This window comes from Ochotona curzoniae, unplaced genomic scaffold (assembly GCF_017591425.1).
Source record: "Ochotona curzoniae isolate NIBS_2020 unplaced genomic scaffold, NIBS_Ocur_1.0 contig_2210, whole genome shotgun sequence".
Lineage (NCBI taxonomy): Eukaryota > Metazoa > Chordata > Mammalia > Lagomorpha > Ochotonidae > Ochotona > Ochotona curzoniae.
In genome coordinates, this window is record NW_024465369.1 from 36,425,487 (window position 1) to 36,442,440 (window position 16,954).

At 38.1% G+C, this 16,954-nt stretch overlaps 1 protein-coding gene across 8 annotated transcripts in view; it reads right to left on the minus strand.

Annotated features, from left to right (window-relative positions):
* Positions 1-16,954, minus strand: part of LNPK (lunapark, ER junction formation factor) — a 98,226-nt gene that overhangs the window by 22,615 nt on the left and 58,657 nt on the right. For all 8 annotated transcript variants that reach the window (XM_040971769.1, XM_040971768.1, XM_040971772.1 and 5 more), the window contains 3 exons: positions 15,687-15,770; positions 15,558-15,609; positions 3,873-4,085 (listed from right to left, as the gene is read on the minus strand). In XM_040971769.1, coding sequence (XP_040827703.1) covers positions 3,873-4,085; positions 15,558-15,609; positions 15,687-15,770 — 349 coding nt within the window. The remainder of the gene's footprint in view (positions 1-3,872; positions 4,086-15,557; positions 15,610-15,686; positions 15,771-16,954) is intronic.

The following is a 16,954-nucleotide window of genomic DNA, read 5'->3' on the forward strand; positions in this document are numbered from 1 at the left end:
TCAAAGAAAAAAAGATGGTTTAACATTTACTCAATCAATGTAATACACTATACAAACATTAAAACAAAATGCACATTTCAATGCAAACATCAACAGATGCAGTTATCATCTACTGATGAAAACCTTCAGCTAACAGGAACATTCAAAGGACACTCCTCCTTCAACCTGATAAAGGTATTTATTTTTAAAATGGCCAAAATATCTCCAGCAATATTTTGAATGATAAAGAAGTTATTTACTAAAATCAACAAGATGTCTGCTCCCATCACAAAGGTTCTAACCAGTATACAGAATAAGAAAAATGAGCAAAAGGAAATCAGATTGGAAAGGGAAAAGTAAATTTTCTTCCCCACAGACATTGTGATCATCTAAGTACAAAATGCCAGGTAAAACCCATAAAGTCATTTAAGAAACTCACAGGATAACACACAAAATGCAATTATGTTTATATGTGTGTGTGTGTGTGTGTATACATGGCAATAAAAATATTAATAAAACTATCATTTGTAAAACTACAAAAATGTGAAATAGATGTAAATTTGATCCAAAAACGTGTAAAATCTATATGCTAAATTCAGAGACAAGCTATGTTCAAGCAATAAATCAGGCAATATCAGGAGAAACTAACAGGAGAAGAAGAAAAAAAAATTAGATAATGATTTATATTAACGTAAAAATAACAAAAATAACTGCACAAACTGTTTATGTTGTAAATATATAACCTCTCAAAATCGAAAGAAAACTGCGTGCTATATGGAATTGAGAAACAATACAGCAGAAAACACTGAAAACCAAGTGAGAAAATAAGTAAGATGTTATGTTTGACTTTACAAAACAAGAAAAAGTGAAACTCAGAATAAACTGTTTAGCATTGGAGTTCCTAGCTTCTGGCTTCATACTGGCTCAGCTCCGGCCATTGTGGCTGTTTGGGGAATGAACCAACAGACAGAAGATCTTCCTCTCTATCTCTCTTCTCCGTAGATCTTCCTTTCCAATAAAAATAAACACATTTTTTAAAAATATATATACTTATGAGTAAATGAAATTTGGGTTCTTGAAAAAACTCTTAGTATTAGAAATCAAGCATAATTTTTTAAATGAGAGGCAAGGCAATTTGACCAACAGACCAGCTGACCAACCAGATCAACCAGACAACCAGTTGGCCAAGACTAACACCCCTTACTGGAGTGTGGCCCTGAACAGCACATTCACAGAATTTTTTGATTTGTTTTTTAATTAGATATACAGAGAGAGACAGAGACAGAGAGGAAGATCTTCCATCCATTGATTCACTCCCCAAGCGGCTAAGCAGAAATGCATCAATCGGTAGCCAGGAGCCAGGAGCCTCTTCCGCATCTCCCATGCAGGTGCATGGCACCAATGTTTTATGCCATGCTCCACTGCTCTCCCAGGCCACAAACAGGGAGCTGGATGGGAACCGGAGAGATTGGAACCAATGCCCATATGGGATCTTGGTGGCAAGGACATTAGCTACTAGGCTACTGTGCCAGACCCAGATATCAAGCACATTTTTAACACAGCAGACAAATTATTATTCACTTGTACTAACATTCAATTATCCTTGAAAAACAAACCAGGGAGCCAGCACCGTGGCGCAGCAAGTAAAGCCAGCACCTGAGGTCACACCCTTGATGCTCCCTGCCTCACACAGTTCCCTTCCCTGCTCATGGCCCGAGAAAAGCAGCAGAAATGCTCAAGCAGCTGGGCCCCTGCTTCCACATGGGTGACCCAGCAGAGTGTCCTAGCACCTGGCCTCAGCCTGGCTCAGCCCTGGGCATTTGGGCCATCTGGGGAGTAAGCCAGCAGATGAAGGATTCTGTAGCTCTGACTTCCAAATGAATAAATACATAAGTCTTAAAACAAGCAATAAAAACTTATATGCAGAAACTGTCATGGCCTATTATCAAATTTTCAACTTGAATGAACACACCGAATTAAATTTTGAAAGCATTTAAGCTAACCTAACTTTGGGTGAAGTATTTCACTTCAACATGTCTCAAATGAGTTTATACACAAAGAAATCTGAATATTAAAACAAAGAAATTCAGAAAAGCATCCTAAATTCTTGTCTTCCTAAATAACATGTCTTCACACTCATGCTGTTATGGACAACATACAAACATCAAAAGTAATCATTGCAGGAAAACTGGTCATCTTTACACAGCTTGGCAAACTATCAAGTACCTGCTGGTTATTAATTTTCAAACATATGGAAGCCCTGTGGTAATACATATTAAATTGAATCTTTTACACAAATATGGAGTAATGAAAAAAATGAATTATTAATATTCTCTGTAATAAATCATTTAACTCATTCACTTTTGGGTAATTTTAACAGTCTTTCACACAGAAATTAGTTAAAAACATCAATATAACATGTTTTATAATCATATAATCAAATCCATTATTCTTCCTTTAGTTCTATCCTTATATACATACAGTTCTTACTAATGTTTAAGGGTATTTATAAAAGTCTTTGGTAAAATAGAACTAAAAACGTGAGTTTATTGTGTTGAAAAACTTTTTCATAATACATGAAAAATGCACATTATTAAAAGAGCCTGAATTTCAAAATTGACCATCAAAACAAACTCATATTTTTAACTCCACTTTCCATAAACATTCTGAAGATCTTGTATACAAGTATACATCTTGTATATCCTGTTAAACTTTTATTTCTTAAAAAATTGTTACAATTTCATTAAACCAGAAGAACTGAAATTAGCAAATCATGAATACCCCAAATTAACTAGGAAACACCTGAAAGATGAATACTTATCAATCAGTTTAACTGTTTTCAATTTTATAAAATAGTTGGCTGCTTTGTAATGATGGCATCATACATTAAATTTATTTTTAAATAACTACTTTAAAACAATCAGGTTTACATATATTTCATTTGTAGTCAGCCTCATTTATAAAATTTCTTGTCTTCCACACTTACATGTTGTTATTTTTGGAGAAAAACAGGTTAAAAATGACTCATCTTTATTAATGACATCATTAATAAATTATAATAAATAAATAATATTTAGTTTCTATTACATAAAGCTGTTTACCCAATATCAATTTTTGCCTAGTATCAAAATCTTTGTAAATTAGGTTAATAATTAACTCTGAAATGGTAAACTATTCTAAATTAGCATTAAGTATCCTAAAATAATGTACCATCATATTCAACAAACTTACATGAAAATCTAAAAATAATGCTAAAGCAGCAAGCCTCTATATCCCAATCACATTCTGAAACCAAAACACAAGTTAATATATTACACTCCAGATCTCTTTTCTAGAGATCAACTTCACTGAAAATAAAAAGGTAAGAAATAAGTAGTAAAGGCAATATATAATTTAATGAAACTTTATGAAACAACAGAAAATACTACAGTTCTGTAACTCTTAAAAAAAAAACCTATCTGCACCACAAGCTAGGAAATATTCTTCCTGAAATGTCAATTTCCATGTTTAAAAAAGAATATGCATGGTTTAGCAAAAAAAAACATGAAAACAATCCAAAAGTGTTCTCCCATATCTTAAATAAATCTTGAGCCATTCTAAAGTTGAATATAAAAAGATATGTTATATTGTTGACTACAAATACTCAAAGTTTTATTGCCATTTAAACAAAGAAGCCATTACAGTTAAATGAGCTCAAGAAATAGATTTCAGTATCACAAGGTGCCAGCTGTAAAGAGTTATGGCTAATTGAATATGGAACTCCTGCTTAATCAGATAACTGCTCTGTTATTTCCAAATGAAATGTCATTTCCACACTGTCTGAAAATGGCCTATTTTATTGGTAACCAGAGAAAACAATATAAACTGTAAATAACATTAAGTGCTCTGTTTACCCATTCCAGGCACAGAAGTAGCAGGGGATCCAAGGCGTCTTGGTAACATATTTGATGGTACGGCTGAAGTAACAGTTCTTTCTGGGGGTCCACCAGGGGCTGAAGTATCCTTTGGTGGTCCAGGAGATACTGGAACTTGAGGAGCAGGGCCCTGGTTAGAGACTGGGGGTGCTGGCGACACACTTCTTTGAGCTGCAGTTCGCTGACGAATCTCTGATAAGAGTTGAATATATGCTATGTTTAATATCCAATATACAATATCAGTAATACCACAAATGACTTGAACACTTAGTAAAAATTCTGTTGCACTGAAAGGTATTGTGAGGTATTTAAGTGCATATAATGAGAAATTCATAAAACATAACACTGAAAACAGTTCCCCATTTCTGCACCTACTAGAATCCAACTGCAGATGTTCATACAAATCTACTTGCTGATATGACTTTAAAAATAAACTGAAGAAATCACTTAATTATATCCCTTTTATAATAAACCTTTCCAATTATAATAAAGAAAAAGTTAATTAAAATTAGTGAAAACAACAATTTGCTCATTGTTTTCTAAGCTTAAACATTGATGAATTAAAGTACATTCTGGAGCTATCAAATAATCCATAACATAATTAAGTAATTACAGAAATGTTGAAAACGTATTCTAACCAGTGCCAACAAAATTGTATCAAAAAACAAACAAGAAATAAATTAAAAAATAAAAAGTATTCTAAACTATTACATACTACTCTCATTTTCCTTTGTGTTACTGCTGTATTTCTTGCAAACTTTCTTTTTGCTGATGCATTCAAGATAAACTTCTATTATGCAAAAACAATGCTTCCACTGTAAATAAATCTTAGCTTTTGGTTGTAGAATAACGGATTTGCAAATGTGCCAAGTCCAGGCTGCCGCCCATGTTTGTAGTTTTATTGGAACACCGTCCCGCTCTTTGTTTACATATTGTCTATGGCTGCTTTCAAAGAGTTAAGTAGTTGCCATACAGACCATATGGTTCTCAAGCCCATTTATTATATTTACTACTGGTCCTTTACAGAAAGTCTCATGATCCCTACTCAGTAACCTAAATTTAAACCTAATCATTCCCCAGTCCCACCAAGATCTTACTTGATCTCAAATCAAGAGGCTCTTACAGCTTTTTACTTCTATTATTACATTAAATCATCACAAATCCTGACTTAAGCAGGTCAAACTACAAAAATTTTAATTGGCACCAATAGTAAAAATGCATACTCCCAGAAGGAAAGCACTTTATTTGGAATCTATCTAAAAGCTAAATATTTTCATGAAAAGTTCATTGCAATTCAAAACAAATCACTAGAGTCAGATCCCAAATCGCTCCAATCTACAATACTAGTTAAGAACCTGGCCCAGGATTTGGAGAGGAAGACAGGAAAGGTAGGTAGGTATTCAAGTTAACCTATCTGAAGACAGGATTCCAACTAAACCTGGCTGCAAAGCCCAGGGGGGTTTTTTGGTGGTTGTTGTTGTTGCTGTTGTTTTAAGGTTTCCTTGCTTATTTGAAAGGCAGCTGAGGGGGGAGGAAGAAAAAGAGAGAGGGACAGAACCAGAGTATGTTTCCTGACTTCAGATAGGCTACTGGACCCTCAATAAAACAGATTTTAATTTGTGAAATTAGCACAGTGATATTCTTCACTCACAAAATTGACTTCAGGATTAAATAAGATAACATGCTTATTATTTAAAATGATGATGGTGTCCACACCACTATTTTCAAATTATTTTAGTTATAATTACTAAAATGAACTATTTTCTATTGGTTCATAATTTAGGCTCTTACCAACCAACTGCTATAAGACAAACCACTATCATTGTACAAATAGAACCATCTTTATTGTTGCTACTTTCTATGTAGTTTATGCAGAAAATTTCAACTACACTTTTGCTATTCATAATCTGATATCTTGCAAATTAGCAGGCCATTTAATTGTCTTTTACTCACAGGAATAAATAGGTGGCTACACATTAGGAATAGCATCAAATGTTGCTGAAAGTCTAAGATCAATACAATTATATTAAAACTTGTTTATCAAAAATTAAAGCATCAAATACTCTAATTTTTAGCCAATTTTCAGGTAGGCATCATACAAAAATGATGTTTTACTGGATAATTAAAAGTTTAGTATTTTGGGGGTTATATTACAGTAGCTATTATTCTTTCACTTGAACAATGATTCATCACTGCTTCCTCTGAATGCATCTCCATCCTGCAAATATTAACATTTAAACATCAAGTGCTACCTGGCAGCAGACTGCCCGGAGAAGGAGGTCTGGGAATGTATAGGGAGCGGCTGAGGGCATGTCTGACAGGGAGGAATGACTTCTGAGGTCTTCAACAGATCAGGCCACTGCACTTGCAGGTAGGTGAAGAGGCTGAGATTGAAGTGGTTTAGAAGGGGAAAACCAAAGGGCATGTCTGGGTCAGGCCAACTTACCCACCCACATGGTAGACATGAGCTAGCACATGCAAAAGCTGAGGTAGGGAACCCGCCTGGCTGGGCTAGGTCCCAGAACCTGCCCACAATAGTCAGAGCAGGGGGTGTGCCATATCAGGCTGGACTGAAACACCCACCAGAATACAAAAGAACTCAATCTGAGGGCAAATTCTGTAGAACTGTGGGTGCACCTCTGTGGGATTGCAGTACCTGCCATTTTACACAGAGAGGTGGGGGCGATGACAGGCCGAGTCAGACTGGATCACAGGATCTACCTGACACTCACAGAAGTTGGGGTTGGGAGGAGGCTGGACAGGGCCAGGCTGCAGTACCTGCTAGCACATGCAAGGGCTAGTACTAAGGGCAGATCATGCCGGACCAGTCCACTCCCCTGCTGACACACTTAAGATCTAGAGCTGGAAACAAGCCTGGTAAGGGAACTGGGGGAACTCTTACTAGGCTTCAGCTCCCGCTGCGGAACACAAGAGCCAGGGTGGGGACAGGCCGGGCCAGGCAAGTCTGCAGCATTTGTAAGCATTTATGTGGGCTGGATCTGGCAAGAAGATGACCCGTAACACAGCACCTGTGGCATACACAAGAGCTCGGCTAGGCTGCAACACTGGTCAGAGAGAGCTGAGCATGTGGGTGGTCCAGGCCAGACTGGAGCAAAGCACCTGCCAGCACACACAAGACCCAGGGTTGGGAATGCGCCTGGTAGGGAAGCCCTGGGGACTCCCTTGCTGAACCTGCAGTTCCCACTGGAGAATGCAAAAGCCAGAGCTGTAGCAGACCAGGTTGGATCCATTGTCATACATGCAGGCTGAGTCTGGGGGTAGATCAGACTGGACTAGGCTCCAGCACTTGCTGATGCTCACAAAAGACAGGATGGGTGTGGAATAGGCTAGGTTAGGCAACAGCACCCCCTGGTTCACCTGAGAGCCATGTCTAGCGGTGGGCCAAGCTGGGATAGGCTGTAGCCCCATCAGTGAGAGCTGGAATGGTGCTCGCCAGTCGGGCCAAGCTGCAGTATCTGCCAGTGAGTGCCAGGACTAAGGGAACACCCATCGGTCTGGGTAGCAGGATCTGCTGGCATGCTCAGTATCTCTTGCCGGGAGTGGGCCTGGTAGGGGAACCTGGGAAACGTACTTGCTAGACATAGCTCCCACAAGTGAATATGATAGCCAAGGCTGAGGGTAGGCTAGACCATGCTGGGCTGTAGCACCATTGGCACATCTATGGGCCAGGTCTGGGGATGGGCTAGGCAGGGTCAGGCCACAAAACACTAGCATGACTGACAGACAGAATGGGATGCAGGCTGAGCCAGCTGGATCATAACACCCACCAAATTACATGAAAGCCTGGGGTTGGCCAAGTTTGGCTAGGCTGCTGTACCCATTGGCAAGAGCGAGGCAGGGTGGGCTGAGCCAACCTGTAGCACTGCTGGCAAATGCCAAGACTGGGGTTGGGTCATTTCAGACCGGGTTATAGCACCTGCTAGCACATGCAAGACCTGAGGCTGGGAGCAGGCCTGGTAGAGAAATTTTGGGGACTCCTTTGCTGGGATACTATATCCACTGGTAAGCATGGAAGCTGGGCCCGAGGATAGCTTGAGGATGGGCCAGGCTGGGATAAGCTGCTGTAGCTGTTGGCCTGCAAGATAGCAGTCCCTGGCAGGCACAAGATCAAGGGCTAGAAACATGCCTGGTAGAAGAACCGTGAGCAATACCCAATTAGACTGTACCTATCATTGAACAGCACAAAAATCAAGGCTGGAGGTGGGCCAGGCTAGCAAGGAGGCAGCACTTGTTGGCATACATGAGGACCAAGTTGGGCTTGGCCCAACTTGTGTGCACAGGTGTGCAATAAGAGCTGGATGGGATATAGGCTGGGCTGGGTCAGGCCACAGGAAAGGTTGGCATGTGAAAAAATCAGGGCTGGGGGCAGGCCTGCTGGGGTTATTAGAGGTCACCCCAACTATACCATGGCACAGGTGAGTACTAGATCTATGGCAGGCCGGTTGGGTGGGCCATAGCACCAATCTTATTCTCATAATAAATTATTAGTTACAGTGCATTGTGATTTGTGCCTCCCTTGTAGTCCTTGGTATACTAAAACTGCTTATTTACATACATATTTCCCTTTTAACCAAGAGCTAATTTGTGGAAGCTACACCTTGTAGCCTAGGGAAGTACCAATGTAACTGGCATAGAATATGCACTTCATTAGTGGTGACCAAATGAATCCACTTTGCTCTTACATTTCAATATGAAGTTTCCAACTGCCTTTTACCCAGCCTATGTGGAAAAGCAGAATATTGGTTTCCTGAAGAGGTACACATTCTTATTCCCATGACCTATAAACATACTATCTCACATACACAAAGAAGTAAGATTATACATGGACATAAGGTTGCCAATTAGTTACATTTATGTTGCATGCTGCATTAAGAATTATAGCCTAACTTCATGCAATTGTGGGGAAAAAATTGCTTTCAAGCAAAAAAACAATGCTATTATACCACTTGCCAACATTTAGCAAAGTTTCCTTTTTGCTATTGTTGTGATTAGCTACCAAATTAAGAATATACTTGGCAGGGCTGGCACTGTGGCATTGTGCCACTGCCTGCAGTGCAGCATCCCATAGGGACACCAGTTAGATTTTCGGCTGCTCCACTGCTGACGCAGCTCCCTGCTAATGAGCCTGGAAATGCAGTGCAAGAGAGCCTGAGTGCTTGGGTCCCTGCATCTCATGGGGACCCGGTTCTGACCTCCTGGGATTGGCCTTGCCCTGCTGCGGATGTTGCAGCCATCTAGGGAGTGAACCAGTGGATGGAAGACTTGTCTATCGCTCTCACTCTCTCAACAAATTAAAGTCAACAAAATACTAACACTTTTTTTAAATTTTTGGACATTTGCTCTTTTTCACTACTGTGATTTATTTCTGGTCTGTTTACTTTCTTACTCAACTTTACAAAAACCTGAACCTCACAGTTCACCATGGTCTCATTTGGTAAATTATTATTTTATAACACTAATAAAATCCAGGATTTGCTTCAAAAGAAGCTTCCTTTCATCTTCTTCCAATCAACATATTTATTAAAGCACTATAAATAAAACACTGAACAAGCACAACTAAAACTATTAGTATTCAAATGCAAAATAACTGGCACAAAAAGGAAGACAACAAAGTACTGTGAAGAGTATTTAACTCCATAATGAAATACAGAAATAATGATGGTGGCATTTGAACACTGAAAGGCAGACAGGGAAAGAAATGCCTCTGTTATCTACAATCATATTAAAATTTATAGCAGCTTTCAAGTAAGTCTACAAAATCAAATTCACTTCCCAACAACTGATGGAGGATATATCTGCACACTCTTCCCCTTGCAACTGTACTCTCTGATTGCTTGACTAAGAAAAAACAGCTGTACCAATTTCCAGGTTACTTCTTGTCTCTTGGGATGTTTGATTCTGGAACCCAGGGATCATGTGACCAAGCCCAAGCAACCCCACAGAGAAGTCCATGTAAAGAGAAACCAACAGACAACACCCACTGTCAAGCCATGTAAATAAGCCATCTTAAAACCCAAACCAATAAATAGTTCCAAGACTGTAAGTCCAAGATGAGCTCTCTCTGCCACATCCTTATTAAGTTGCAAATTAAAGACAAAAATAAACAAATATAAGATATAACTTCTGGAATAGTTTGTTATACAAAACATAGTGAACCAAAACAGATTTAACTTAAGAACATTCAAAAAGTCAATTATTTTATAAGGCATTTTTCAAATGTCCTTAATCAAATATATCCTCCAAAACAGCAAGATATGAATTATCTTTCTGCTATGTAGAAAAGATATTTCTCTTCTTTTAATTTTCTATATATGCCAAGAAACACGAGTGAAAAAACTCTAAAAATCTACTTAAGTTGTAATCCAGTCACCAAAACTAGTCATTTTTATGCAAAAGCTAATATAACAAACTTATCAAAAAAACTATCATCTTGAGCAAAAAAAGAAAATATACAATACCAACTGATTTCTCCCCTAATGTGAAAAACATTTGTCAAAATTTAAGCTTCTATTAATACACTATTCACTAAAGCCTGAATTTATTCAGATTTCACCATTTTTTGCACAAACATGTCTTTTCTGTTCCAGGACAACACATTTCATTTGGTCACTGTGTTTCCTTGTTTCACTTTCTTTACTTTCCAGTCTCAATAGTTTTGAAGAAGTCTATTTAGGTGTTTTATGTCCCTCATTTAGAAACTGCCTAATGTTATTCTCGTAAGAGTGGGCAATAGGTTTTGTGTAAGAATTCCCCAGAGGCTAAGCAGTGCCCATCTAATGTATTTATCAGGAGGTACACAATACCAAGACAAATTATCAATGGCAAACTTAACTTAGACCACTTAATTTAAATCTTGTCTGTGAAGTCTCTCCACTGTCTCCAGTAATAATTTTTTTAAGTTAATATACTCCTCTTTACATATTTTAGATCTCTATGTGAGACACCCAATCGAGCAGAGAACTAGAGAGAAAAACGTGTACCATCATGCCCTCCAAATTTGATGTGGTTCTTCTTGGTCTGTGTTTAAACATCCCAGCAGAGCACAGTTCTGAGACACCCATGTCTCATGCAACAGACTGCAGTAACACCGCAGGAGTTGAACATAAAGGGAGCCCCAGATGGCAACTCTGAAAGATCATTTGGTTATGGCAACATATACTACTTCCCACTTGTGAAAGGATGTTCACTAGGGACAAGAACTTGGCTGTCACTCTGTCCCCTTTCTGTTCTCCTGTTATCCATTTTCCAGTAACAAAGTTCCATAAGGGAAGACTAACTCTATAACAAAATGACACATACTCTGTCACTCTTTCATGTAAATAAGATGATCTTTTTAAAAAAAGATTTATTTTATTTTTATTGCAAAGTCAGATACACAGAGAGGAGGAGAGACAGAGGGGAAGCTCTGTCAGCTGATTCACCCCCCCCCAAGCAGCCACAACAGCTGGAGTTGCGCCAATTTGAAATCAGGAGCCAGGAGCCTCTTTCGGGTCTCCCACATGGGTGCAGGAGCCAAGGCTTTGGGCCATCTTCCACTGCTTTCCCAGGCCACCAGTAGGGAGCTAGAAGGGAAGTGGAGCTGCCAGGATTAGAACTGGCATTCATAAGAGATCTCAGTGCATGCAAGGCCCAGTACTTCAGTTGCTAGGCTACCAGGCCAGGCTCAGTAAAATAAATCTTTTCAAAATAAATAAATGCAGGGGCCAATACTGAGGTGCAGCAAGTTAAGAAACGGCCTGCAGTATTGATGCCCTGTGCAGACTATCAACAGCTGAAGTATTGCCTGCTCCACTTCCTATTGAGCTGGGAAGGCATCAGAGGATGGCAAAAGTCCTTGGGCCCCATTGCACCCACTGGGAGGCGCAGAACAAGCAATCAGTTCTTTTTTTTTTTTTTTTTTTTTTAGATTTTTTTTAACTGGAAAGTCATATATACAGAGAGGAGGAGAGACAGAGAGGAAGATCTTCCATCCAATGATTCACTCCACAAGCAGCCGCAACGACTGGAGCTGAGCCAATCCGAAGCCAGGAGCCAGGAACCTCTTCCAGGTCTCCCACACGGGTGCAGGGTCCCAAGGCTTTGGGCCATCCTCGACTGCTTTCCCAGGCCACAAACAGGAAGCTGGATGGGAAGTGGAGCTGCCGGGATTAGAACCTGCGCCCATATGGGATCCCAGGCATGCCAGGCAAGGACCTTAATCACTACGCTATCACACCGGGTCCAGGCTATCAGTTCTTTCCTTTGCGCTAGCCCAGTCCCAGGAGCCTTTCAAATAAATATTTTTTAAAACAGAGTAATAATAAATGTAGAATTTTTTTTCAAGGAAAACAACAGAATCTCCAGATTGGCAGAGGGTCAGTCTGGAGGAACATTGGCTTCATGTCTGAGTGTGAACTTTCCCTTACAGTTCTCTACTTCATTGTTGACTCCGTCAATGCCAATACACAGCTGTGTGGTATCAGACAACGCTCATTCAAAAGTGGGCAAAGAATTATCTTATTTTGCCTAAAATGAACTTGGGCACTGGGTTTTATTGGTAGTAAAAAAGGGTTTAGGAAAAAAATAACTTTTTGTTTATTTTGTTCATTACTATGTCCTCAGGGCCTGTAACTAATTACAGACATTCATAAACATTTACCAAACAGAGCATAACAATCAAACTTACTTCTACATATAAAACCTTGAAAAGAGAGTTAATTTTGGGGCTGGCAGTACCACTCTGTGGCTTAAGTTGCTACCTACCTACATCACTGTTACCCCAGTGAGCAACAGTTCAAGTCTCAGTTGCTTTAATTCTGACCCAACTCCCTGGGAAAGCAGCAGCAGATGGCCCAACTACCAGGATCTCTGCACCCATGTGGGAGCCCCAGGTGAAGCTCCTGACTTCCGGTTCCGGGCCTCAGCCTGGCCATTGCAGACAATAGGGAAGCAAACCAGAGGAAGGAAGATCTCTCTCTGCCTCATACATGTTTTAAAATACATACATACAGATAGAAATTTAATTTTTTGTCCACCCCAAATAGCTAGATTTCTATATTCTACAAAAGGAATGTGTCCTTTTCAGGAATTTATAATGGGACAAACTCCATTATTTAAAAATATAAACACAAAAACTATTCATTTTTAATCTATAAGGTTGTCTTTCTATCTTCAAGCCCATCCATGATTTCCATAAAACTATCACTATTTAATGTGCATAAACACAGATATCCTTTTTAATGTTTATTCCTCCACAGCAAACAATGACACTGATTTTCTAAGAATCAACACCATTGATTAATGATTTCTTATAACAAGTGATCAGGTGGCTTAGGAGAACAGTAGAAGATGGTCCAAGACCCTGGGACCCTTCACCTGCATGGGAGACCAGGAGGAGGCTCCAGGCTCCTGGCTTTAGCTCAGATACATCCATTGTGGCCATTTACGGAGTGAAACAGTGGCTGGAGGATCTTTTTGTCTCTCCTTCTCTCCATAAATCTAATCTGTTTTTCCAATAAAAATAAAATTTTAAAACGTGAGCAGGATACAACTATCAACATCATCAAATACAAAGAACATCTGAGAAGCGATTACAGCTTAAGACACAATAGTTAAATGCAATGTGGTATTGGGATGGGATCTCGGAACAGAAAAAGGACATTAAGTAAAAACTAGAAAACTTCCATAAACTATGAAGTTTGATTAACAGTACATTCTGTAACCCTAAAGCTGCTTAAAAAAAAAAAAGAATCTACTAAAAGGGGTTAGGAGGTTGTCGGGTTGGATAGGTTAACTTTCCAATAAGCATGGTGTTCCTTTTCATGAAAAACCTAAGTCAAAGAATATTATCCTAAAAATTTATAATTAATCTCAGCAAAGTTATGTATTATTAGCCACCCAGCAACAAAAGCAAAAACCAGGGCCCAGCATAGTAGCCTAGTGGCTTAAGTCCTCGCCTTGCATGTTCTGGGATCCCATATACGGGCACCAGTTCATATCCCAGCTGCTCTACTTCCCATCAACTCCCCCATTTATGGGTCAGGAAAGCAGTACAGGATGGCCCAAAGCCTTGGGACCTTGCACCTGTGTGGAAGACCCAGAAGAAGCTCCTGGCTTTGGATCGGCTCTGCTTTGGCCATTGCAGCCATTTTGGGAGTGAACCACAGGATGGAAGATCTTTCTCTCTGTAAATCTGACTTTCCCATAAAAATAAAACTTTTTAAAAAATATGCAAGAGCTAGTAAAATAAGATCACAACTGGAGAGAGGTGCTGTGGTGCAGCACATTGTTAAGTCTCCGCCTGTGCCAACAGCATTTCCTCCCAGAGCGTTAGGCTGAGTCTTGGCTGTTCTGCTTCTGCTCCTTCTGCTGATGTGCCTGCGAAGCAGAGGATGACGGCTCAAGTCCTGTCACCCACGTGAAAGACCTGGCTGAAGTTACAAGCTCCTGGCTTCAGCCTGGCAGCATGTGGCCATTTGAAGAGTGAATGAGCAGAAGGAAGATAAGTCTTTCTCTTTCTCTCTCTCTCTCTCTCTCCCTACCTCTGTAACTCTACCCTTCAAATAAATAAATAAACCTTTCTAAAAGTATATGCTACATTTTAAAGATTAAAATTCATGTGTATGAATTTCAATTTTTTATATCAAAATAAGTTTCTCTAAATTCCATTTACCATGAAAAATGTGAAGACCCCTCATATGATTACTTTAGTTATATAACCTTTACTTTTATCAAGAGTAGATTGAAAAAAAATAAAAGAGCAAGCTAAAAGTTTTAAAAACCAAAACCCTACTTTCAGAAAGATGGAAAAGGGGATTCCTCCCACAAAGGTCTGTCTAATAAAAAAAAATCTAAAAGCATTACTGCTTCTATACTATCCATGACCTTGTGGATATTTATAAAAGGATTATCTTTTCCAAATTCTAAGCATAATCCTTACTTTACAAACTAGGCCACAATTCTAATGAACTATAAAGAATGGCAGTTAATTTAAGTAGCATATTATATATTAGAATAAAAGCCTTACAAACTGTAACAGTCTAGAGAAAAGAACAAAGATGAAAGCCAATGCAAATTCAAATACTCTTCTACAGGCCAAACGTGGGACAATTCTCTACAACCAAAACAATGATGCTTAAAATTTTATGCACTATTTAATGATATAATGCATGGCTTTACTAATATACTAACACAAACTACATAACAGATAACATAATTGCATTGCAATAATTCAATTCTTTTTCTCATTTCTAAAGTACTTCTTAAAAAATATTTTGGAAGAAAAATAAAGCTTGTCAGATATTTTCACTACATACATAAAAGTAATTTAAAGTTAATTTTAATTACCTTAATCATAAGAGATATTCTAAGAGATTATTATTTGATGGGGAAAATCTAACAAAATATTGGTGAAAAAATTTCAAAAACATTAAAAAACAATCATATATCTAATTTCAATTGACTTAACACCTTATTTAACATATGTTCCCTAATATCAAAATAAAACACAATTACTGCCTCAAGTCATAATCCAAATCAAACAAATACAAAGTAACATAAAAACATTCTACAAATGCTTTTACACACCACCAACACACTTTAGAACTCACTTGGGAAAATACGGATCTTTCCAACAGGAGCAGCAGTTTCTACAAAGTTATTTACCTTGTCCAGGTCTTGAAATTACAGCTGCTCCAGCAGATGGCGGCTCAAACTCCTGTCAATTATGATAATGTTACTATAGTGACCTATTACAACGTGCAATTTATAATAATAGTGATACTGGAGCCTTACCTTTGCTTTCTTTGAGTCTGGACCAAACCTTTCAAGAATTAATTTAGCCGTCTTATAAGTTTCTTTTTCCATGACTTCTTCCAGCTACAAACAACAAATTTTTCCATAAATTGTCACATTTTAAAACAGTCACTACTCATATTTCTATAAGCTCTATTCAAAAAGTATACAGATACAAGGCTTAAAATAAGCAGCATAGACTATATCAAGACACAATTAAAGACTTCCTACAAATAAATAATTAAAATTCAGATTTAAAACAGCTACTAACCTCTAATATGTTACTTGTATTTAACAGCCTTACTGCAAGAAAATGCCATATATTGCTAATTGTTTACATATAATGAGGAGAATAATTACATGCACCAACTTCAATAATGGAATAGGCAAAAATCTATCAGCCATCATTATTGGAAGTTATTATACATGACAAGCAAATGACAGGCAATTCCTCAGATTTATTTCCTCATAGCACTTAATGCCATTAATTTAAAGAAGGTCGTTAGCCAAGAGCTTTACAAAATAAAATCTCTGTGCCAATTAAATGCTGTCAGCATCGATTTTAGATTATTTATTAGCAGAAGCAATTAGCTTGCTGCAAATGCCGGGAAAACGCACTAGCTGGGAGAGCAGCCATGGAATTTTCTCAAATGACTATAAAAACTAAGTTACCACTCACTTTTTTACTTACATTCAAACTTTAAAGGAAAGAACTAAACACAGAATTTAAGTAAAAATTTTACTGAGTCATATTCTTACACTAGGGACTACAATTAAAACAATTTATTATTATTATGGCATTGTATTTACAATGCACTCAAGTCACTTTACAACTTAATACAGGAGTTTAATTTAAAAAGTAATCACTAGTAAAGTATCAATTCATAATTACAGTCCAATATCAGAGGAGGTCGAACTTCAGTACAAGACATAGTTATGACAAACAGTTGAAGTGTAAAAATTGAAACAGGACATGTTCCTTCTCATTAAATATCGTATCCGTTCTAAAAGACACATTGCTTAAATGTAACCCAGAACACATTAACTGCTAGAAATGTAATGCAAAATATGCTGCCACAACAGTAGTTAACAGATTGCTCATTAAACACGCAATCTAATATTTAAGAAGTTGAAGTGTTTAAATGAATGATTACTAATACTGATTTATGAAATTAACAGTTTCAGTTATTTCAAAATTATCATAAATTCTCAGAATATACAAGTTGAACTTAATTCATAACACTTTAGAATTGAGGGGCAAAATACTA